The sequence below is a fragment of the Ictidomys tridecemlineatus genome, chromosome 5 (genome assembly GCF_052094955.1).
Source record: "Ictidomys tridecemlineatus isolate mIctTri1 chromosome 5, mIctTri1.hap1, whole genome shotgun sequence".
In the NCBI taxonomy this organism is placed as follows: Eukaryota; Metazoa; Chordata; class Mammalia; order Rodentia; family Sciuridae; genus Ictidomys; species Ictidomys tridecemlineatus.
The window spans coordinates 59,028,238-59,054,410 of NC_135481.1; the positions used below are offsets into that span (position 1 = coordinate 59,028,238).

Genomic DNA, 26,173 nt, shown 5'->3' on the forward strand with positions numbered 1-26,173 from the left:
ATAAAGTTGATTTGAAACTAATATCTCTATGTAAGCAAACACAGCAACATTATATTTAGTCCTAGAGGGTTTAGCTTAAACTCTTTATTGAATTTCATGAAAAGAGGAATTCCTACCAATTAGTTAATAACTTCAGTAATATTAGGGGTGAAGCCACAGCTGGAAGCAGACAGTGACTTTATTGGAATAATTTGAGCCTTGGTCTTAATTTCCTTCTATTGTGTTCTTCTTGATCCTGTTATTTCTGTTGTAAATCCCTCATGAGATGTTTCTTTGAGTCTTGAATTATGGTTGTTATGTATCTCCCCTTTCCATTCCCTCCTCCTATTAAAACAGAACTTCTAGGAACAGAAACTGCTGCTCTCTCTGTTGTCCTTACTAGAAAGCCCTAAATACTGCGCCAGTTATGTTTGCAGAGATCACCATCAAATCATAATTTATTTTAACGTCATTAAATCAAGACTTTAAAAGCAAGATTAAAATGATTTCTTTCTGAAAAGCACTTTACTTTGAATTCTGTTGTTTCATAAACAAAACGACATTAAAAACAAAAGTCAGCGCTGGAGGTATATAGCTCAGTGGTAGAGCTTGTGTTTAGCATGCACAAAACCCTGGTTAAGTCCTCAGCCCTAAAAGAAAAAAGAATTAAAGTAATAAAAAGAGGTATACAGAGTTAGTGAAAGTTATAATGAACCAACAGATCAAGAGATAAAAATTCTAGTCTCAGTTTTATCACCAGGGCATATATTGTAAATGTTCAGTGGCTGGCTCTCCAGAACAATGTGAAACACACACATCTAAACATGTCATAAATTTTACTGAGGTAAAAGATATGTAGGACACAGTTTGTCAATAATAATATATGCTATGCATTATAAATTTCAAATAGCCCCAAAGTGCTAGTTGGTTTTTGTCAAGCTCTTACAATCATCTGTAGGCAACGTGGGGCTGCAGTTTGCTGAGCATGTGTAGTTCTTACACGAACTACACTTTGGTTGATAATTTCCTTTATGTTAATGATTAAGTGGAATAGCAACGAGGAATGTCAAAATTTCACTTGTTCTTCAGTGTGACAGGAGTTATTGCTTTGCTAAGTCAAATACTGGAAAAATATTTCTTGAATTTTTTTATACTATCACAGTGTAAGAGCTACAGATAGGACATACTTTTAGGATTTATGTATATCCTTAACAATTTCTCCATTCATTTTTTAGCATTCAACAAAATCAAGTTCTCATTTGCTTATTTTTTTTTGGTGCAAATACGACCGATATGGCTGATTTCAAGTTGCTGTCATGAAGTCACTGAGCATAGATTTGGGAAAAAATGTGGAGCAGCACACCATTATGTTATGTCCATCATACAAATGCAATGGACATAAATAACCCTATCCATAAATGCTAGTAAAATGCAAATATAGTAATTGGGGAATGATAAGTTTTGAGTATTTGTCACTCTTGCTTTTAATAGCATTTAATTGTATATTTACATAGTTTAATTTTAAAATTTTTTTTAAAAAATTTTTATTTGTTCTAATTAGTTATACATGATAGCAGAATGCATTTTGATACATTGTACATATTTCTCTGGTTGTACATAATGTAGAGTTGCACCACATGTGCAGTCATACATGTAACTAGGGTAATGATGTTCATCTCATTCCACCATCTTTCCTGCCCCCCATACCTCCACCCTTTCCCTCCCTCCCCTCATAGTTTAATTTTTAATGATGACTATTTTTTAAAAACAGATTACAAAACTACTGAACATTTAATATTCAGCTCTCTTAAATTAGTGTGAGCCAGCTGGCTCCTGTACACCAGTGGCCAGGTGACTGGGGATTTGTCATATATATATATATATATATATATTAAAAATAGTTTTTTGTTTTTTGGTGCTAAGGATTGAATTCACAACATCTTGCATGCTAAGCTTTCTCTCTACCATTGAGTTATACCCTCAGCCCAATGTTTTTGGTTTTAAGCAGTTTTATTGAGATATAATTCACATAGCATATAATTTAGCCATTTAAGGGTACAACTTAAGGTAATATATTCACAATATTGTTTGACCATCACCACTATCAATTGTAGAACATTCATCACCCTATAAGGAAACTCTGGGACCATTGGCAGTCACTCTCCATCTTCCAACCTCTCCATGCCAATTCTGAACATTTCACATACATGAAATCATAAAATATGTGATCTTTTGTGACTGTCTACTTTAAATTTGCATAATGTTTCCAAGATTCCCCCATGCTATAGCAGGTATTGATACTTCATCCCTCCATTTATTTATTTATTTATTTAATCTTTTATTGATTTTATTTTTTTAAATACATGACAGCAGTGGAATGCATTACAATTCTTATTATACATGTAGAATACAATTTTTCATATCTCTGTATATAAAGTCCTCCATTTATTTTTTAATTGGATATTTATTTATTTTGGTATAGGGATTTAACCCAGGGGCAATTTACCATGGAGCTTCATCCCCAGCCCTTTTTAAATTTTTTATTTTGAAACAGGGTCTCACTAAGTTGATTAGGGCCTTGCTAAGTTGCTGAGGCTGGTCTTGAACTTGAGATCCTCCTGTCTCAGCCCCACAAGCTACTGGGATTACAGGTGTGTGCCACCATGCCTGGCTTCATTTATTTTTAAATAGGCTTCATTTTTAATAACAGTTTTAGACTTTAAAAAAGTTGAAAATATAGTACAGTAAGTTTCCACATACCCTACACCAGTTTCCTCATTCTTAAAATTTTTCATTATATGGTACATTTGTTGTAACTAAAGAACCAATAGTGACATATCATTACAATTAAAAGCCATGCTTTCTTTGAATTTCTTTAGTTTTTACTTAATGACCTTTTTCTCTTTCAGAATGCTCCCTGGGACCATATTACATTTAGTTATCTTGTCTCCTAGGCAACTCTTGACTGGACTGTTTCTTACACTTTTTTGTTTTTTATGACCTTGACAGTTTTGTAGATTGCTGGTCAGGCATTTGCAGGAGGTCTCTTTATTACAATTGGTTTCATATTTTTTCCCTCATAATCAGTGTATTAGTGGGTTCTTGGGAAGAAGGCCTAGAGGCAAGATGCTGTTTTTTTTTTAAAATTTATTCTAATTAATTATATAAGACAATAGAATGCAGAATATTACTCAGCCTTAAAGAAGAATGAAATTATGGCATTTGTAAGTAAATGGATGGAGCTGGAGAAATATTATTCGAAGAGAAATAAGCTAAACCCCAAAACCAAGGTGCTATTCTTATCACATTGGTTCAAGGGTACGTGCTGTCAGTGTGGCTTGTCACTGTTGATGCTGACCTCGACCACCTGACTGAGATAAAAATGTCCCTCGGCTTTGTCTGCTGTGAAGTTTCCCCCTCTCCTTCATATTGTACTCTTTGCAGGGAAACCACTGCATAGCCCATATTTAGGTGAATGAGGCTGGCCCTCCTTGATGGAAGGTTATTAACAGGTCTTCTGCATAGGAGATTTGTCTGTTTTCCATTTATTATTATTTTTTAATTCAAGCATTTATTTATAAGACTATGTGCTTGTTGATATTTTATTTTATACTTGGCAATTGTACTCCAATACTATTTTGTTTGTTTTAGAGCTCGATTCTTTTTTTTTTTTAAAGTTTGTTTTAACATAAAAGCATTGGCTATTGGGAGCTCTTTCAGTTGGCTCCTGTGTTCCTTGGATGTATCCCCATCTACCTGGGGTCTGCCTGTTTGGTTTTCACGAGAGTTCAATATTTATTGAGATAATATTTTATTCTTTCTTTTTTTGATCCTTGGGATTGAACCCAGAGCCTAGTGCATATTAAACATGTGCTGTACCATTGAATCACACCCCCAGCCAAATTAGGTGACATCTCTAAATTCACAGTTAGGATAATGATTCCACATTTCTGTATATCAATTTGGGGATTGGTCTGGTTTCATGTTGTTGTTGTTGTTCTTTTTTTTTTTTTCAGTGTAATTCTTGATTAATTCTTGTTGACTTTTATTCCTGTTTTTTTGTCTTCCCTCTCTTTTTACCTTTTTAAAATTTCCTCTCCATCTTTATCTTTCTCTTTTCCTTTTTTTAAAATTTTTGTTAGATATTTTTTTTTTATTTTTCTCATACTTTGTTCTAATTTCTTATTTCTGATTACTGTCCTTTAAAAAAAGCTTACATTGTGATTCTTCAAATCTTCACTCTTAGGATGAAAATTTCTTTCTCTCTCTTTCTCTTTTGGAGTTGGGGGTCTTTCTGTGTTTGTTGTGCACCTGTCCTTGAACTTCTGGGCTTAGTGTTCCTCTTGCCTTATCCTCTTTAATGGTTGTATTTTTTTTTCTATTTTAGTATGTGCAAATAATTAGGCAGTTAATAGAACAGACAATATAATAAAAATTTCCTGGGCTGGAGTTGTGGCTCAGCGGTAGAGTGCTCCCCTAGCATGTTTGAGGCCCTGGGTTCGATCCTCAGCACCACATAAAAATAAATAAATAAAATGAAGGTATTGTGTCCAACTACAACTAAAAGATAAATATTTTAAAAAAGAAACAAATTTCCTCTGTATAAATGATTGCCCACAATATATTGTAGTTTAAATAGTAGGTCAAAAATGTGAGATGCATTATGACTATTTATGCAAACCAAATATCGTAGTCATATTTGATTAAGGGACCTTTCCTCTGACACAATTTTGTTAAACTATTTAATCCTCATGCATCATGGCTTCATATAAAATGAGAAGTCTAAAAAGAAATATTTAGTCAAGCCAGTATCATTATTTTATGCGTCTCTTGATATTTACATCTCTTCCATCGAAAACAGAGTAACTCGACTCTTAGGAATCCTTCCTATATTGAAACCTCAGCCCCAACTTTTTATTGATAGCTTTTATATGCTTACTGCCTTGTGTGATATTATTTGTTCATGGATTAAATTTACTTTCTCCTTTAGCTGACTTATAGCACTCTTTGGGCCTAGTGAACAGGCTCACTAAAACATCCTAGTATGTTATATGTGTCATTTATTTTTCTCCTAGCCATCAACACCTTGAGGGGCAGACAGTGCCTGAGAGCATCTAGCATCTACTTGTTGAATGAACGAAGGGATGAATCATAAGGTCCCTGAGGGCAAGGACTATACCTGATACACCTTTGTAGCCTTTTACCTGCCTTTGTTAGCTCTCTATGTGTTGCATTGAATTTAACTGAATTAATAAGTAGAGAAGATTTCCTTGTCAGTATGACATATTAGTTGTTTGGGCAACAAAGACACATCCCCAAATGAAGTGTTTTGTCTATGGCATATTGAATCTCTTTATGATTTTATGATTCACTTGATTTATTATATGCCTGGAGAAGTCCTGCACTTAAACAATTTAAAACCATTTTGACTCTCTGGGAAGTCCCTGTTTTTCGAACTTATTTTGCAAGGGACTTCTTTAATACAACATGGGGGAATTTCTGCACCATGTCTCTAGAAAGGGAAATGCTTTAATTTTCTTCTCTCTACCTTCTTGAATACTTATGGCCTCACACATATAGCATCATAGAAACTTTGTAACTAGGAGACTGAGGCTGTGTACATACCCATGCCAGAATTGCACAGATGTGGCCCTAGATATAAGCCCTGTGCACAATGTTGGAGCAAGGTTGAATGAGCAGAGATTGCATGGTTACTCAGCTACTTTGGTTCAAGAGCCTGTGAACCCAATGGCATAGGCTGTGGCATAGCTTGCACTTGAGTATTCATTATAGTAAATTAACATCTAAAGCTAATTGATAGTGTGGTATATCTTGCAGACGTGGATGTTGTTAACCCCGATGAAAAGTCAATCATGACCTATGTGGCACAGTTTCTGCAATATTCCAAGGATGCTTCTCGGACTGGAGATATGACTCAGGTATGTCTTTATCAGTATAAATGAAGTCATTTTGTTGTATATGACTACTGGTTTAATTTTTAAAAACTAGGCTATGATTTTCATACAGAATTTAATTATATAGATCAGTGATTTTTTTTTTTTTTTTGGTATCAGGGATTCACCCAGGATGCTCAACCACTGAGTCACATCCCAGCTCTTTAATTTAAAGCAAAAAAAAAAATATTTTTTTTTTTTTCATTTTGAGACAGGGTCTCGCCAAGTTGTTTAGGGCCTCTATAAATTGTTGAGGCTGACATTGAACTTGCAGTCCTCCTGCCTCAACCTCCCAGGCTGCTGGGATTACATGTGTGCGCCACCATGCCTAGTTTAGATCAGTTTGTTTTGACAAATGTATATACCCTTGTAAACCATTATGATGTGAAACAATGTTACCTACAACATTCCATTGTGCCTCTTGTCTTATTATTCATCCCAGACAGCCAGTATTCTAATTTCTTTCACTGTAGTTCATTTTTCTACCCTTTTTTCCCTAAGGTAAAAGTGATAACTTCTTAAGCTTTACTGAATTACCTAAAAATGAATTTTAGCCAGGTGTGGTGGCACATGCCTGTAATCCCAGCAATTTGGGAGGCTGAGGCAGAAGTTCACAAGTTTGAGGCCAGCCTCATCAGCAATTTAGTAAGGCCTTAAGTAACTTAGTGAGACCTTGTCACAAAATGAAAACATAAAAAGGGCTGGGGATGTTGCCCAGTGTTTAAATGCCCCTGGATTTAGTCCTTGGCACCTAAATAAAGAAATTAATTGTTAATCTACAATGCATTTTATTTATTTCTTTATTGGGACAAATTAAATGAAGCTAGGTTTTAAACAATTTTGGAGTTATTTGAATTTTTGTGTATTATAACTTTTATTCACTTTATTGATATATAATTCATACACCATAAAATACAATTATTTAAAGTGTATGGTACTATGTGTTTTTGGAGTATTTACATGATAATGCAACCATTATCATCATCTAATTTTAGCACATTTCCATTTTGCCTCTGTTTTAGCTTCATGTAAATGGAACTGTGTAATTTGTATAAATGGAAGCATTGTGTTCTACCTTTGATCCTTGTTTGTTGCGATATTCTTGAAATACCAGTAGAGTACCTTTTGATTATTCAGTAGTTCCCTTTTACTTTCAGTCTGTTACACAGTGTAGGTAGAAATTTCATAAAAATCACTGAGCTGAAAAGAAGCCCTTATTCTGATTCTTATTCTGATTTTATGAAGATACACGAGTGCTGGGAAGTCAGTGAAATGTTTATGAATATTATTTTCAAATTTATTTTAAATCCCTTTCTCAGATGTGTTTACATACATCTTATTTGACAAACTGGGCCTCTGTTTTTCCAGCTGTGGTGTTTGAGGCAAGAAGCCAGATTGTTGCTGACTCTGGAAGGGAGGCTCAAGCTGAGGCTCGGCTTCTAACTCATTTCACTTGTTTCTGACCTGCTGAGGAGCTACTCTTTCCTAATTAATTTTCATATTCAAAAATAAAATGAAAAATTCAACTGTCCATGAAATTGAATGCAAAAAAAAAAAACCCCACTCTTGCCTACTAGATAAAACTCAAATGAAATTTTTAAAAAATTAGAAATAAGGTGTGACTTCTGCTTTATCCTCTAGCATTAAAGTCTGCTTCCAAATGTAAGCCAGCTACCACCTAAGCAAGAATTGAATCTAAGAAAAGAATAATTTTTGCTCACTTCCATGTGATAGCACCATCAAAACTTTTAGTAGTGTTATTTTAGGACCTTTAAAACATTCAAGATATTTTTGATGCCAGTGCTTTTCTCAGGAAGTGAACGTCTCTTGAGTTCTTCCCTATTTAGATTAATTGGAAAACACTCTTCTAAAATGCCTACTATAAAGTAGTGATTTGGGATAATGTTCTCTGAAATTGAATAATAGAAATGGATGGGCCAAAACCAGAGGGGCATTGCTTGCTTCCCCCTTTTTTTTTTTTTTAAGTACACTCTGATGTTTAGATGTTAGTTTCAATCTATTTTAAAATTTAAGGTGTTGTATGAATAAGCAAAATTACTTTTTGGCACTGAGTCATTGGAGTGTTATGATGACATTATTTCACCGATGTTTCAAGGTGTTGATTTTATTGTTAACAAAAAAGGTCGTCAAGTCTATTTAGGGGAGAGTTTAAATGTGTCTGTGTGTGTGTGAATTACAGAGCAAGGTAAAAGACGCTATGGCCTGGCTAACTCTGCAAGAGAAAAAGCTGCAGGAGGCACTGAAGGAGTCAGAAGGCAAGACCTACTTTAAAAAATATCATGTAAGTGTGACTTTAAATACCTATTTGTATGTAGTTTACTCTTTTAGGGAAGAATAATAAATGCCTTTTTAGAAAACTCTTTCTAAGTTAAATATTTAAATACTCAATCAACTCCAGGTTTCAGGGCTGAATAATAAGATAGCGCTTCTGAAACTTTAATGTGCATGTGAATCACAGTGCAATCTTGTTTAAATGCATTTTTAGATTCAGTAGTTCTGGGGCAGGAATTTTACATTTCCAGCAAGGTCCCTGCTGTTGTTGATGGCGCTGATACTTGGAGTACTTCACGCAGCAAGGTTCTCCTACAACACGAGTTGAGTGGCTGCAAAAGAGACCATCTGGCCCATAAAGCCATCTTTACTGTCTTGCCCCTTACAATGAAAGTTCTCCAATCCCTGGTTTATAGCAGAACATGCTTTTTTTGAAAAAAAAATTTTTTTTTTCTTAGCTGTAGTTAGACATAATACCTTTGTTTTATTTATTTATTTTTATGTGGTGCTGAGGATCGAACCCAGTGCCTTGCATGTGCCTGAGGAGGGCTCTACCGCTGAGCCACAACCCCAGCCCCAGAATATGCTTTTTTATTATGAATATTGAATGAAAGGAAAAATCAGGAAATGAGCAATGGGGCATCCCAGAATTCTAATACACGGCCTCAATCAAGGAGTCCTTTGGGAAATAATGACAACTATTATTATTATTATTTCTTTTTGGTGCTAAGGATTAAATCTAGGGCCTTGTGTGTGCTACAGTGCTTTGCCACAGGGCTATATCCCCAGTCCTAATGATAACTTTCATCATTATCACCATATATTCAGTATTGCTATGTGCCAGGCACCTTGCTGATAAGTACTTTACAGGTTAAGACATCTTGCTGAGTTTGGAGTTGTTATTTCAGTTTGATAGACGAAGATAATAAGGTTGGGAGAGAGTAAATGACTTATCTAAGGTTACGTAGCTACTAAAGGGTTGGAGTAGGGTTTTTTTAGAGAGTAGCTTTAAACTTCTTGCTCTTTTTATATCCTGTTGCTGTTCCAGGGTAAGTGGGTATTCATTGTAGATTTTTTTTTTTTTTTTCAGTACTGGGATTGAACCCAGAGGGGCTCTACCACTGAGCAACATCCCATCCTTTTTTATTTATTTTTTTCTGTTTGTGGTACTAGAGATTTAACCCAGGGGTGCTTTACCAATAAGCCACTTCTGAGTCCTCATTATTTTTCTTTCTTTCTTTTTTTTTTTGTGCATTCCAGGGCCTTGTAGATTCCAGGCAAGCACTCTACCAATGGAGCTATATCCCCAGCCCCACCCCCATTAGTTTTTACAGTGAGATAGTGGGCTTTGAACTTGTGATCCTTTCTTCAGCCTCCCGAGTAGCTGGGATTCCTAGTGTATACCACCATTCCTGGCTAAGCCATTTTATTTTGAGACAAGTTCTCACCAAATTGCTGAGGGACTTGCGAAATTGCTGAGGCTGGCTTTGAACCACTTATCCTTCTCCCTCACCCTCCAGAGTTGCCCCACCAGACTTAGCCTGGAACTTTTCATCCTTCTGACTCGGCCTCCTCAGGGCTCCTGGACAGTACAATTAGAAGCGTTTGTTCTCATTATAGAATCTTGAAGGAGCCAAGGTGAAGGTGTCTGAGTCCCATATCTTAGAGTCCCTTGTCTATGCAGTTCTGTGTTTCCTACCATCTCTCTGTTCTGGATAAGGTGGGGTGCTATCCATGTGTCCTCACAGCCACTAGCACTGGAGGTCTCCACTGCCCTATCTGTGAGGTGAGGGAGATGGGTGAATCCAGCCTCAACAACTCTAATACTCAACAGGTGTGTGATTTGTGCACCATACCATTGTTTTTATTTGAAGCCATCTGGGAAAGAAGAGACAAGACTTTCTCATCTTCCTTTGGTTGAAGCAGTATAGAAGTCTTGTGCTTCTTAGCTCTGGTCTAAGATTCTTCTTGTTGACCAAATGCTCAGTGTTCAATGGAAGTGTATCATTCAGGCACACATCTTTGATTTAGGAATGTATAATAGATTCATATTTCCTAAATAAAAGGGCTTCATGGAGTTACTAATTATCAGAAAGAAGTTAAATAAATTAATTACCCCTTGGTTTGTGCATAGTTTTTTTTTTTTTCCTGATGCGCAGAGTCTCACTGTGTTGAACTCTTGGGCTCAAACAATCCTCCCATCTCAGCCTCCTGAGCACCTGGACTAAAAGAATGTGTCACTAGGCCCATCTCATATAAAATTCAATTAGAAATAATCAGTAATTATATAAATAATATTTATAGAATTAATAACTCTTTTTTTTTTCTTCAGTGCTGGGAATTAAACACAGGAGTACTCTACCACTGAACTACATCATCAGCCCTTTTTATTTTTTTATCTTGAGATAGGGTCTTGCTAACTTGCTCATATTGGCCTTGAACTTGTGATCCTTTTGCCTCAGCTTCCTGAGTCACTGGGATTACAGGAGTGTGCCACTGCATCTGACAGAATGGATAACTGTTAAACACTCTTCACACAAATGTGAACCAAGAAAAGCTTTGTTAATTGAATGTGAGGTGGCAGGGAGAAAGTGGTTGTTTTTGTTTTTTGTTTTTTTTTTTGGTCTACGTAAAATGAATTTGGAAGAATTGGTTCAGGTTGAGTTAATCACAAACACTTTGAAAATCATTTGTGCATGACAACACTGTGATATGATTCTCACATGTACTTGTTCTTATTTTGTTGTGAACCCATATTTGGGAGGACACACCAATTCACATTTTCCATGTGGCGTCATGATCTATCCTATAGAACTGGATGTTCTATTCCAGCAGGCATCCAACATTGTGCACACAGGTCACAAGCCAAGACTCATTTGGCTGGTACCCAAATTATCAGGATGCACTGAAGAAAGAAACCAGATCAGAGAGCAGCTCCTGGGGTCAGGGATTTTACCTTTATCTAAGCTAAATTTAAATATGATCTTTAGGTACAGGTCTTCAAAGAGCAAATTACATTTTATAAAGTGAATTAACTGTTTCAGCCTTTAAAATATTCTTCTAATTATAGAGCCTGACGTCCTATATGGAGTTATTCAATGAAGAAAAAGTACGCTTTCTGGAAGTACTGTCACTAAAAAGGGATCAGCAGGAGCTGAATGAAGATGAATTACACTTGAGAGAAGCCTGGGATGGCCTCAACCAAAAGGTTACTGTTATGTTGGTCTGAAGAACATTTTCATGGGCATCTTTGTTTTGTTGAATGAAGACTTTACTGTAGACTTTCATGAAGAATTCTATAAAACACAGGATAGATGCTTCATCAGAAAATGGGATAATATTATATTTTTTTCCATAGCATCATTTGGAGAATAGTTGGATTTAAATAAGAATTTGTGGCATTGTGCTTAATTGCAAACTTATCCAATGTTATATTCTTACTTTTCTTGGTTTACCATGATAGATTATACCTATTTTGCCACACAGTAGATGATTTGGTTGACCTGTAGCTTCTACACCATCGTGTGTCAATATCAGTAGATGCTTGAAAGGGTTAGGGACAAACCCAGAAGTTATGTGTAAGGATGGATATATGTGTGTTAAGTCTGAATCTATCTGTATGATTTTCGTCCTTGTAAATTTATTAAGACTTGATTTCTGGCCCTGATTATGGTGTGTATGCATTTGAAAAGAATGTGTATTCTGCAATTATTGCATGTAAGTCTATAAATATCAACTGTAGTGTTATTCAGACTGTCAGTTTGTTCAGTTGTTATCCCAACTGCCAAGAGATATTAAACTTTGTAGAAATCTCTCTTTAAAAAAAAAAAAAAAAATATATATATGTGTGTGTGTGTGTGTGTGTGTGTGTGTGTGTGTGTTATAGAAGGACACAATACCTTTATTTTATTTATTTATTTTTATGTTGTACTGAGGATCAAATTAAGTACCTCATACATGCTAGGCAAGTATTCTACCACTGAGCCACAACTGCAGCCCCTAGAAATCTCTTTTCAATTCTGCCAAATTTTGTTTTATGCATTTAAAAACTTCGTTAGGTATATACACATTTATGATTGTTGTGGCTTCCTAATTAATTGATACTTTTACCATTATGAAATACCTCTGTTTATCTTTAGTAATACCATTGTATTTTTTTTTTGCAGTCTACTTATTCTAATATGAATGGGGTCATTCTAGTCTTCTGATGCCAACTGTTTATATGGCACATCTCTTTTCTTCATTTACTTTTAACCTCTTTGAGTTTTTCTATTGACAGAGCATCTCCAATTCTGTTAGCACAGAATTGGATCTCACTTTCTTATCCACTCTGAAAACCTGCCTTTTAATTAGAGTGTCTAGTCCATTTACTCTTAATGTAATTATTGCTATGGTTCAAATTAGGTACACCATTTGACTTTTTGTTTTGTTTATTCCTTGTTTGTTTGTATCTCCATTTCTTCCTTCTTGTCTTCTTTTGAATTGTTGGGGTTGTTGTTGCTGTAGAATTCTATTTTAATTTGTCCATGACTTTTTCATTCTACCTCTTTCCCTCATGTTTTTAGTGGTTGTTCTAAGGATCACCTTATTTATACATTCCACACTTTTTGCAGTCTGGTAGAGTCGTATAATTCCTTAGTTATTGTACAACTTCTTTAAACACATAAAATTCTTGCCATCAAACTGATTCACTTGCCTCCTGTTCTTTATCTTATAGTTAGTTGTTCTATATATAAATGCATGTTTGACATGTATATCATAAATGTGGCATAAACATATTTTAAAGCTCCCAATGCCATGTTATAATTTCCTTGCCTCAAACAGCCATATATTTTAAAGAATATTATTTTAAGAGGAATTAATCTTTCATATTTATCTTGATGGCTACTCTTTTTAATTCCTCCTACAGATTTTAGTTTTCATTGAAGCCATTTTCCTTATGCCTAAAATCTTTTATTTAATCTTACAGTGCAGTGACAGATTTCTTTGATCTCTAAATGTCTTTATTTTGCCTTCATTTTTACAAAACAATTCTATTGAGGTATAATTTATATATTATAAAATCCACTTATTTTAAATTGGTAATGAAATAATTTTTAATGAATTTGCGGAAAGACTATATGGCCCACAAAGTCAAACTTATTACTCTGGCTTTGAATAGAAGATGTTTGCTGATTTCTGCTTAGCTATCAGAAGGGTCGGCCTGTTTTCTGAATATGTTTTCCACACTATATATTGACTTAAATAGTCGTCCCCCGGCTTAAAAGAGCCATCCTTTCTGAGGATCTAAATTTGAAAAGAAGTGCACTTCCAGGAATCCTACCGTCAAGGGGTAGGCTCATTGCACTGTCTGCACCTGCTGATCTCAACTTCGAACCTGACTCTTGTGAAGGGACAAGAGCTGCCTGTGACAGGTCCTTAATAAAAGTCAATGAAGAAGAGAGTGTTTGTACAGTTCAGCCTGTTCCAGGACACAGAGACCTGGCCTAAGTACTCAGAATATGATTTGGAAAAAAAAAAATATCTGAGATAAGGAGCAAAATCACAAAAAGAATTATTTTGCAAGATTAAGTGCTACAAATTGATAGTATCCGAAAATTCTATTCTTATTCTAGCAGACTGCAGTTTATTTCTCAATGTGGCAAAATGAGATGTGCTGATTTTGAAGTCATCCGGTATATAAAACTTAGTATCATCCAATTTTTTGATTCAGTAGTTTGAGAACAGGGTTATCTTAAAGCTTCCTAGTAATGGTTTCATTTTAAGTCTGCTATAGGGAAAAAAATGTTTTATTTTTGATCTGATAAGATCTTATATAAATTTTCAACCAAATTCAAAAGTAATTGTCTGAGAAAGGAAGTGTGGAACCTGTTTTCTATGTTAAGTGAGAAAGGAAAGGAATGAAAAAATAAACATTGCCTGCCTCTGTTTTTCTTCTTTTGACTACTATATAAATATTTTCAGTGTGACCCTAAGTAAAAAGCACAAGTTTGGTTTCATTTAAAAAAAAAAAAAAAATATATATATATATATATATATATATGCAGTTTTCTTTTAGTTATGCAAAGAATTACAATTGAATTAGACCTATCCTTCTTAGCCTCTAACTGAAAGATTTTCTAATTTCCTAGTTTGTTTTTTATTTCTTGGAAACTGCACAAATAATTAGATACAATAGAAAAACATGCTGGGGCTGGGGATGTAGCTCAGTGGTAGAGCCTTTGCCTAGTAGGTTTGAGGCCCTGGTTTCCATTCCTAGCTGATTTGTTTATATTAAAATTTTGATTCTTCATTTCCAACTGGAGATTTAATGGCATATACTCAATGATTTAACATTGTAGAATTGCCTTTGCTGTATGTTTTTTGAGATAATAAAATTGTAAGGCAAAAAAATAAAAAAGACAAAGTGAAAACTGTAAAATTCAGTGCTTTCATTGTATGCTGCTTCAGTGGAGGAGCCTAACTTTGTCTTTTTTTTTTTCCTGTATTGGGCATGGAATTCAGGGCCTTGTACATGCTAGGCAATCACTGTACCATTGAACTACACCCCCATCTGTCCTCATTTTGTATACCTGAGTAGTTGGTGAAAAATCTTTTACGTATTTTCTTCGCAAATAATGAACACCCAACAAATGTTTTTGAATAAATTAATAATAAAGTGAATACCACGAAATATGCGGATTTTGCCCACTTTCCCCTCTAAGTAAAAACAACTTAACTCTGAGAATAGTATTGATTCATTCAGTAGAACTAGATCACAGAAAGAGAAAATACAGACTTAACACTCACATTTTCATTAGTGGCAGTTACTTTGAGTGAAACAAAGTTTGACTTGTGCTTGAGTGGTGTCTTTGAGAGGAGAATACCACTAAAAAGCAATAATGAGGGATAAGGGTAAAAAGCCACAGTCAGGGAAGGAGATGGCCTTGGAGATGGATTTTTATTGTGCTCAAGAATTCCAGTGGTCATGGCTGGAGGGTAGCTCAGTGGTGGAGTGCTGGACTCGCCTGTACAAAGCTGTGGGTTTGATTCTCAGTACTATCAAAAATAAAAAGAATATAAAAAATCCAGTCATCAGTCCAGTATTCTTCCACACCCCCACCCTTAGCTCCTGTAGCTGGCTTGGTCACATCACCTGCCACTTTTCATTGTAACCATATACCTATCTGCTTCCCGTGATAGCTGGTTGAGTCAAGAGCTGTGGTTTTATTTGTCGGATTGACTCTGATGTGGTTTGAGGGCTTTGTTCTGCTCTACCCTTCCATTTGTGCATGGCATCAGTCTGGGCAAGGCCCTGCTCTTGGGTTTTTTTTTTTTGTGTGTGTGTTTTATTATGTGTTTATTTCCTTTTATACCCACACTTTCTTTTCCATTCTTATTTCTCTCTGGGTCATCATTTTGAGGTATTTAGTATGTATCATTTTGTTTTAGATGTTTCTGCAACATACACATTGATTTTTATGTAAATGTGTATTTTGAAGTTGTGTAATCTGAGATTGTACATAATTTCTTTTATTTTTGAATACAGTGTATTTAAGGCACCCCCAGGTCACCAGATAGGCATCTGATTTGTTCCTAACTGCTGCCCAGCACTCCGTGGGATGGGGCCACCACATGTCCCCTCTGCACTCTAGAAGCCTCCTATAGTTTTATACCCCACTCTTTCCTAATGGGTTGTTTATAAATGTTTGCTGATGAGTGAATAAGTGACTGTGTGAGTGAATAAGTGACTGTGTGAGTGAGTGGGTTTTGATAATACTTAGAAGGGAAGAAAACCCAGGCAGAAGGGGCAGAGAAAGCCACCGCTTTGCGTGTTTAGAGAAACAAGCTGTCAGGGTTTGTGTGACTCATGTGTGCATGCAGGGAGGGGTGGGAAGGCTGAGGAAGGAAGAGGTGTGCCTGGATTGTGAAGGGAGTGACCAAGGGCAGATATCAGGAGATACGGTATTCTAGTGTGAACATGTGGCTAGGGCTAGGGAGAAAAATCATCTATGAATCTGTGGAAAGTGTGATTGTAATGTCAGAGAAACACAAGGCCATACAACATTTCAAATGGTAGTCCTTGATTATGACCATCCCTGCTTAGAGGAGGGCTTTTAATATTTCAGTATTTTCCCATATAACTTAATATAGATTTATCTAAACCTTTCTCCTTCTTGTGCCTTCTTTTCCTATAGCCTTTGAATGAATTATATTCCTCATCAGCAAGTAGCTGATGATATTTGGGACTAAGATGTTTACCCATTGATAAAAATTGTCTTTTTTTAATATTTATTTTTTTAGTTGTAGTTGGACACAACACCTTTATTTTATTTATTTACTTTTATTTGGTATTGAGGATTGAACCCAGGGCCTCACATATGCTAGGCAAGCGCTCTACCGCTGAGCCACAACCCCAGCCCCTCCCATAAAGATTTGTCTTGACTAACAAATGACATTTATCAGTCTTGGCTTTCACAGGCATTTTGAAGAATTAAACGTACTCTAGGTGAAGAAATACGTTAGAAAAGTTCTGCTGAAGGACATCTTCCTTTATTTTCAGATTAACTCGTGGAAAACAAACCTGAACGATGCCTTGCCCTGGCCCCTCTGTGAAATTGAAGCATGGCTTCAGGAGGTCCAGGAGCTCATGGAGGAAGAGTTACCAACCTCGCAGAATTACTCCGAAGCCATGGCTCAGACAGAAGAGAAAATGACTTTATTCAAGGTTAGAAAAGCAAAAGAAAAATGCAGAAAAATTAACACTATGTTAGGTTCTTGAGGAAGATTCTGTCCTAGAAGATTCTGTCCAAGAGCAGCTAATGGGTGATTGAGCACCATGTGGAGTGATTCCCTAGGGTTTCAGGGATCCAGAAGATGCTTTTATGTTCGTGACCATGGGCTTGTTCAATAAGAATTCAGTATAAGGAGTTCTACAGAAACTGTAAGGTCTGAGGGGGGAAAAAGGCTATGGACAGAAGAAGACTTATTTAAAATGAGGAAGATTAGGCTGTTACTAAAATGGCATGAAATTTGATGTGTGAGATTAATAATTGTATTTGAGCTCCCGAAGGAATGGAAAACACACCAGACAAGAAAAAAAAAAAAATTGATCATGGTTTTACCAAAGAAATGGCAGTCTGCTTCTCTTGCGAAATGTTGTAATTTAAAACTTTTATGTTAAAAATATGTACTCACAAAATCTTGGATAAAATGAAAGGGACTTTATGACCTTTTTGAAAAAAGACATACCGTGAGTGAGAGGAACGGCACCCATTACAGGGTTTGGCAGTAAGTCTAGTTCATGTCATGCTAAATTTCTTTTCAGAGTCTGATGGACAGATCTGACTACCATTCGAGTATTCTCATGGCTTTTGAAAATAAAGACGAAGAACATTTGCCATTGGTGCCCCTTAACACCCTGGAGGAGATGAAGAGACGGTTCGTAGCACTACCATTGCATAACTGCTGGGACTGTTCAAGGGGGAGACATAGCATGATGCCATGGGACCACAGGAATGTAGATATTTAGATAATTTTGACAAGTGTTCTCTTTAAATCTTTTTTTTTAACATTTATTTTTTAGCTGTAGTTGGACACAATACCTTTAATTAATTAATTTATTTTTATGTGGTGCTGAGGATCGAATCCAGGGCCTCGCACGTGCTAGGCGAGCACTCTACCACTGAGCCACAACCCAAGCCCCTCTCTTTAAATCTTGATAACAGTGCCTTCAACTTTTTGTAATAGTCACATTCTATCACGCTAATATCCTTTTTATTGAATGGTAGAATACTCCGGTGTAAGCTGTGTGTTTTTGGAGCTTGCCTTCTGGTTCGTAAATACAGGATAGTGATAATCTCCCTGTCCATGTCTCATGAGGATATGGATCAAGGGAAGAAGTATGGGAAAGCACTTTATAAACTGCACAACCCTGTTGATATGGAGATTATTTAATGGGTGGTTGTATCCATCGTCTTCTCTTTTCTCATTACTCATAAGCAATTTATTAGAACGAGAGAGTGTTAGCCTTGGTAATGAAAGCTGTTTTAATATGTAAACTTTTAAATTATAAAGAAGTTTTCAAATTTAGTAAGATTTTTTTGTAGATCAACATTTCATTATAGGATTTCTCAATGAAGAATAATCTCTTCAGAAAATGTTCTAGTAGTTGTATGTATGTATTTATTGATTTATTGATTTATAGCTCAAAAAGGTTTATTTCCTATCTTGCTGTAATATTTGTTTTACATTAAAAATCAAAAAAATTAAAACTTTAGAATACATGTGAATTCCATGTGTTTATAAAAGAAGGTTTGCCCAGCACGGAGGTACATGCCTGTGATCTCAGCTCAGGAGGCTGAGGTAGGAGGATTGAGAGTTCAAAGCCAGTCTGTGCAAAAGTGAGGCACTAAGCAACTCAGTGAGACCCTGTCTCTAAATAAAATACAAAATAGGGCTGGGGATGTGGCTCAGTGGTCGAGTGCCCCTGAGTTCAATCCCCGATACCAATAAATGAATGAATGAATGAAGGTTAAGGCCTCAGTGTTTTTTTAAAATGCCAATATGGGTTTCTCACATTTTGTCAATAATATTAAGTTCAAAAATGTACAATTTTTTTTCAGAGTGAACAACACTTTAGGGAACAATTTCACTCTACTTCTAGAATTTCACTACTATAAGTGCTCAGTTCTTGGCTTGCTAGATGAAGTGAAACCAAAATTGGATTTTTGGAACATAAAATTTGGGAAGAAAGAATCTGTGGAATTATTGCTGGAAGACTGGCATGTAAGCTGCTTTATTCTGTCTTGGGCAACTGTTTTCCATGGCTGGGTGCTGAGTTTGCATTTTTCGTTGGCTTAATTTCCCATTAACTGTGAAGATTTGGGACAAGGTTCTGTTGGTTGCTCATGTTAGCTTTGATATCGCCTGGAGAAAAGAATTGTAGGTAGTCAAATAACAGGCTTGGGGAGGGAAAGAAACAGAAAACAGCGTCATTTATAAGATTGAGTTAACCAGGACAATTAACCTACCAGGTTTCAGTGTTTTTTTCCACTCAAAACACCTTCATTCATTGACTTGAAATTTCGTTTTATGTTTTTTCTTTCCCAATTCATGTTGCCATTCAACAATTAAATTTTCCTTAGAATATTTTAGTCTTAGCATTTCAAGTTCTAATAGTAGGAAAAAACCATACGTTTTCAGTTTTGTCTTGGGGTACTTTTCTTGTGGCTTTAGCTCTTCCAGTTTATAGGGGAAACTGTTTCAAGTGATTTAAACATTAGTATGTCCATGAAGCATCATAGAACTGTCACCTCTACAGTTGGTCCTTATCTTTCTTTCTGTTTCCATTTTTGGAAAGGAGGCAGGAAGAAAAGAAAAATCCAAGATTATAAATTTCAATGCAAAAATTGATGAGAAATTTATTTAAAAATTTTAATTGAAACACTTTGTTCCCAAACAAGAAGCATCATTCTCAATTAGACTAGATTTTTAATATCGTACCTTTTTAGTCTTCAAATTTTCATTTTTTTTTTCTATTTAAGTAGTCATAGTACCTCACTGGCACAATAAATACTCAGTATTTTTCCAAGGCAGAATTTAGTTAATGATCATTTCTCAAATGTTTCTTGTGTGTTGGATGAGAATATATCTGTAACAAATGCCAATATATCTAATAAAAACTTACTCAACCTTAATAAAACATATGAAATAAGAGCAATTGTTGCAATTATGCAGTATTAATAAAGTATTAGAAGCAGGAGACTTTGGAATTACTGTAAATAATTAGCTTGCCTTTTCCCATAGGAGGAAAACCATTGTAGAACATATCACCCCAGTTAAGATAAATGTCCTCAGGGGTCATATTGTCATACTTACGGGTCATACTTAGGCCTCCTAGATCTCACCTGTCCTTCTTCATGAACTGCCCTTCATCTTCAATTGCAATATGTAGTATTAAAGTATGATAGAAATCTTAACAACTATGTGTTCTGTCAACATTAACAATTTCTTAGCAAATTTTTAAAAGTAAAAACTATCAATATGTGTTTTTTTCCCCCAGAATTTTATTGAAGAAAAAGAGTTCATAGCTCAACTTGATACTGCTTTTCAAAAATGTGAAGAAATTTATAAAAATTTAGGTAAAGTAGTTCAGTTACTTTTTAATGAAATATTCACCACTTAAATATATCACATTTCATATTTGCTTTCTTTATTCTTTAATGAGTTGGAAATTAGTTTTAAATGCATGATTTCTTTGGAAAATTCTTACTTTCACTTTTAGTATTGTTAGAGAACAATACTCTCAATTGATGTGTAGATAGTTTTCTGAAGAGTATTATTAACAAAAATGCTGTTTTCTAAGATTATTTTCTTGTTTTGGTAATATTGTAGCTGGAGAATGTGAAAGTATTAATGAACAATATATGGTGGTGGAAAGTAATATTTCTATGTACAGAAAAAATATATATAATGTGAAGTCCACTCTCGAAAAAGTTCTGGCCTGTTGGGCTACTTATGAGGAGAACCTTCGCTTACTGAAGGCTGGTTTTGAGGAGACAAAGAAACAAGTTAAAGAGGTATTTGCAGTCTAATGACATCTTCTTTACTTTTTAAGTTTTATTTAGGGACTCTTGTTTTTAATCCAACGACGAGAATCTAGAGAAGAGTAAACATCTCTTCTTTGTCTTTTGGAAAATTCTCTAAGGTCTTGGAAAGAGTTTAGTTTATTCCTAATATAATGATCAAAAGGATGCTTTATCCACATTATAGATTTTACACACATGTGCACATATGTGTGTAAAACCTATAATGCACAGCTTTGTTAGGGTAAAACTTATATACATGGTATGCTTTAGGAGACATTACTAAGCATTTATGTAAAGAAGAAAATGCTTGCAGTACCAGATGGTTTATAGACACATTTAAACTAAAATATGGTTTTTAAAGTTATACTTTTTGATCTGGTTGAAAGCTTTACCTCTAAAATTTTTCCAAGTTTCTAGAGGAGAACAATCAAAAGGCTGATGGGGAGAGGTGTGGAAGAAATGTGAATGTAATTTATTATTGCTTTCACTTGCTAATCCTGTAATGACTTCCTTTATGACTATCTGAGGTAGTTTTTTCTTTCTTTAATCTGTGCTCCTCTGTTGTAAATGGAACTAGATAGCCATTCAGATGAAACATTTTCCAATTGGAAACCGAAATACTTAATGGGAAATAGGCTATTTGTTTGGAGTTAAAATTTGTGTTAAGTGTATGAGTGCAAAAAAAAGAGCACTCTAGGGGTTTGTGAGCCACCACTCCCTGTCACTCACATCGGTACTAGAAGTTTGGATCTTTGGCTTCTAACAGTTGCTCTGTTTTTAAAGATCCTCTATTAAAAATGTACATAACTCTGAGAAAAATAGCACTCATGAGCCTGAAATTCCCAAGCTCTGATAAGATGCCCTGGGCTGCAAAAGAGATCTTACAGGACACTTTACATTTTGAGGGAGATTTGACAGCATCTATCTCTTGGACACCAGGCTACTTCTAAGTTGTTGGACCTGACAACTTAAAAATGGGAACTATTAAGTAATTCCTTGGCCTAGAGATTCTATGAAAAAAAAAAAATCACTGAAACCTAGAGGGCTTCGTGAATTGAATGAGTTTGGTAACCTCTGCTGTAAGCTCATCAGCCACTCAGAAAATTAGAGCAGATGCTTCCTAAAGGCCCAGGCCCAGAAGGGAAAACAGGTGCCTGTACCTGCCAAATAGCAATTAGACACAAAGAGCTGGAGCAACAGGACTGAGTGAATTCCCTGTGGGGAATTCACATTAGCCCTGGTAAAGATTTATTATAGATGATAGAAAGACAAGTGTTGTACCATTGGATATGTATGTGGCTTATGTGTTATTGCAGGTTCCCTTTGAGACACTTGCCCAGTGGAATGTAGAACATACCACTTTAAACCAAGTGGGAAGTTTCTTAATTGAAGTCAGCAATGATGAAGTTGGATCATCTGTTTCTAAAGAACTGAGAAGGCTGAATAAAAGATGGAGAAAGTTTATTACAAAAACTCCACTTGTAAGTTCTTTCCTTTTTTGGGAACCTTTTTATTGAGAGATAATTCACACCACATACAAATCACTCATTTAAAGTGTGTCACTCAGTATGGTTCAGCGGGTTCACAGGGCTGTGCAGCCATCACCACGATCAGTTTCATAAAGAAACCGTGCGCCCATGAGCAATCACTCCACACTGCCAGCTAACCCTCCCAGCCTTTGGTACCCACGACACTACTTTTCTTCTATTGTCGTGGACATTTCACATAAAATGGAATCATATGGAGCGTGGTCTCTTGTGACAAGTTTATTTCTTGGTATGGTGTTTTCAGGGATCATCATTTTATAATGTGATATATCTATATGCACTTAATTTCTTTTTATTGGCAAACACCAGTCTATTATGTGGATGCATCACATTTTATTGAGGCACTCATCAGTTGATGTACATTTGAATTCTTTCTACTTTGTGAGCTGTTCCAGATAGTGTAGCTGTGAACATTTGCACATGCTTGTGTGGACACCTGTTTTCCTTTCTCTGGAGTGTACACCTAAGAGAACTTTATCTTTAACCATTCCTAAGAAATTGCTTTCTAGTGGAAATTCATTTACCATTAAAGAATAGTGTAAGCATTATGTTGCCTGTTAGATTTCAAGTTCCTCAAGAACACACTCTGGGCTTTGTTTATATTTGGTTACAGTGCCTCATAAAAGCAAAGTTACAATAAATGATCTTAATTTAAATTATTCTTTCTCTTATTTTTATATAACATGTGGGTGGTTTTCTTTTTTCCTGTTTTTCCCCCTAAGGAATTCTCATTTTATAACATTGTTGCTGATTGATAAATCCTAAAGATATATTTGACTATATTATCCCTACCTATTGTTTACAGCATATGTCAGCATACAAATAAAAATATGTGCACTAAATTTCACAGAATTACGGGCTGCAGTTGTAGCTCAGTAGTAGAGCTTTTGCCTAGCATGTGTGAGGTACTGGAGTCAATCCTCAGCACCACGTAAAAATAAATAAAATAAATGTATAAAAAATACAATAGCATTAAAATTTTTTCACAAAATTAATCTTTTATAGGAAATGAAATTGCCACTTTCAAAAAAACAGGATCAGCCCACTCTTGACAATTCTAGAAATATTCTATTACCTAAAGAAGAAGAAAAATCAACTGTTGATTTTTCAAAGAATATGTCAGTAGGACTTCCTGAAAATTATAATCGGAATATAAAGGTAACAGGATTATATACTTTGTATATTTCATTTTGCAGATAGGAATAGTTTAACTTTGCTGTTTTTCTTTTAATGACACCATATTGTTGAAACAGTGCTAAATGTATGGATTACTAGATAGTAGTTACCATGTGATCATTTTCTAGAAAATCAGGGAGGTTGTTTCCGTCATGAAGCAGTTGCTAGCATGCGAGGAATGCAGGTCTCTTAATCCTTGTGCATTTCCACAGTCATGCAGAAGCACACAGGGCTTCTTTTTTTTAAATTTTTTAAAATATTTTTTAGATGTAGACAGACACAGTACCTCTATTTATTTATTTAATTTTATTCGGTGCTTAGGATTAAAACTAGTGCCTCCCACATGCTAGGCAAGCGCTCTACCGCTGAGCTACAACCCCAGCCCCACACATGGCTTCTGAGTGGTGTAAAACTTGAGTTGAAAAATCTCCTTTGATGACTTCTGACTAGTACTCAAAAATGGTTTTAACTCCAAGGCATCCCCCAATCGCCTTGTAATCTTGCTTCCTTTCTGTAAAATGAGAGAAAGCATAATGGATCTTGTTTTGTGGATAATCTGGAGGACTGCAGATTATAGGTAAGAATATAGGAAAAAAAACAAGTAAATATATTAAAAATCATACACCTGTGGTTTTAGACATGTGCCTCTTGCAGAAGAGCTTTATACGGCTTTACCTAAGAATTTCAGTTGGCTTTGGCCAGTTGCCATGGTGGATGTTTGGGGTTTCCAACCATGAGAATGCCTAATCAGGGATTGGGGGTGTAGTTCAGCGATAGAGCCTTCAGCATGCACGAGGCCCTGGGCTCAACCCCTAGCTTCACCAAAAAATGTAAATAAATAAATAAACAAGAATGCCAGATCAGGCCTAGCATGTGAAAAGTCCTGAGTTTGATCGTCAGCACTGTAAAAAAATAAAACAAACAAAAAAGAATGTGTAATGAGAGGAAATCTGAAAAGATCTGATTTTTGTCCAATATGCTTTAAAATACCATAGTCTTCAGAGCATTTAAAATGTAACCTGATTAAAATCAACTTTGCATTGGATTTGTCCTGTAAAATTGTAACATATCAACCTATCGAATACTGAGAGAATATACATAAGAAAAAGATTTGATTGTTAAAAAATTGATTCTTAGTCTCTGGCATTTCACAACTACTGATAATAATAGCTGTGTTTAATAATTATATTGTTTATGAGTTTTAGAAACGTATTTTTGAAGCCTAATTTCCTAAACTTTAACTATCTGTAAAATAGAGATAATACTATTTAATAGGAATGATATTATAATTATAATAATGTAGGTGAAGAAACCTTTAATTTGTAAAATGATATATACTTTCATAAAGTACTATTATCATTGTCTAAACCTGTCCTTATATCATTAAAATACAATCAAATGTTACACAATAAGTGACATATCAGTCACTGATAGACCAAATACACGACAGTGGCCATACTCTGAGGCCTAGGCATGTAGGAGCTATACTAGGTTTGCCTAAGTATGTTCACTCTGTGATGTTCACACAATGACAACATCACCCACTGCTGCATTTCCCAGCATGTGTCCCCATTGTTAAGTGACCCATGACTGTTCATTGAATTAGCACTCTTCCAGAAAGGGGTATAACTCTTAAGTGGAAGGTGGTTTTATAATGCATTTATAATGACATTTTCTCAGTGATAATTTTGAATATTGTAGGCTGTGGAAGAACATGAAAAAGACCATGAAGAATCCACAGAACACCTAAAAGTGGCTGAAGAGGTTGAAAAACTCATTAGACAAGTGGAGGTGTGGGAGGCAGAAACCAAGTCCATTTTGGATCTTCCGAAACATCAAGATGTTATGGATAGTACCATAGAAAAATCTTTGCAGGTATGAGTGTAAAAGTATTAAGAGGGTGTTTTCATGGTTGGAGATTTATATGGACTTACGTTTTATATGAAATGAAAAGTTTCAAAGTAAATAATAATGAGCTTTCAAAAGTTTTATTTTTCTTTATTGGGTTTTTAACAATGCATGAATTTTAATCCCTGGATCATCTGCTCTGATTTTGTTTGAAATACCTCTGAGCTTTGGTTCTTAGATTCATTTTTCCAGGTATACAATGAGATGAAAATATTCTTTTGCCCTGGGTGTGGTGGCACACACCTGTAATCTCAGCAGCTCAGGAGGCTGAGGCAGGAGGTTTGTGAGTTCAAAGCCAGCCTCAGCAATTTAGTAAGGCCCTAAGCAACTTAGGGAGGCCCTGTCTCAAAATAATTTTTTTTTTTTTTTTTAAAAAGGGCTGGAGATGTGTATTAGTGGTTAGGTCCCCTGGGTTCAATCTTTGGTGTGTGTGTGTGTAAATATAATATTACATATCGATTACATTATAATACTTATGTATATAGATTCTTTCACATCAGAGGACAGTAAGGAGATGAGTGCATTCATTCCTGCATGCAGCTCAGTGCAGGAATGTAAGGCTGTATACTCAATTCTCCACTGAAAAAGCCACTTTTCCCTCATGACTTGACGTGGGAAGCGTGACGGATGGTAGAACTCCATTCCATCCTGATTCTAAAGCTTTTGAGTCATTGAAAAGCAATGAAGCAAGAGTATGTTTTAATATTACTTAGTTCTCCTGGGAAAGAAGTTATAATTGAAGTTTATT

The 26,173-nt window shown here is 35.4% G+C and overlaps 1 protein-coding gene across 9 annotated transcripts in view; it reads left to right on the forward strand.

Annotated features, from left to right (window-relative positions):
* Positions 1-26,173, forward strand: part of Syne2 (spectrin repeat containing nuclear envelope protein 2) — a 321,684-nt gene that overhangs the window by 91,083 nt on the left and 204,428 nt on the right. For 8 of the 9 annotated variants that reach the window (XM_078050038.1, XM_078050030.1, XM_078050033.1 and 5 more), the window contains exons 9-19: positions 5,818-5,918; positions 8,134-8,235; positions 11,296-11,433; positions 16,768-16,932; positions 17,533-17,645; positions 18,830-18,992; positions 20,269-20,347; positions 20,601-20,785; positions 22,111-22,275; positions 23,347-23,499; positions 25,219-25,392. In XM_078050038.1, coding sequence (XP_077906164.1) covers positions 5,818-5,918; positions 8,134-8,235; positions 11,296-11,433; positions 16,768-16,932; positions 17,533-17,645; positions 18,830-18,992; positions 20,269-20,347; positions 20,601-20,785; positions 22,111-22,275; positions 23,347-23,499; positions 25,219-25,392 — 1,538 coding nt within the window. The remainder of the gene's footprint in view (positions 1-5,817; positions 5,919-8,133; positions 8,236-11,295; positions 11,434-16,767; positions 16,933-17,532; positions 17,646-18,829; positions 18,993-20,268; positions 20,348-20,600; positions 20,786-22,110; positions 22,276-23,346; positions 23,500-25,218; positions 25,393-26,173) is intronic. The other variant, XM_078050036.1, reaches the window with a different exon arrangement.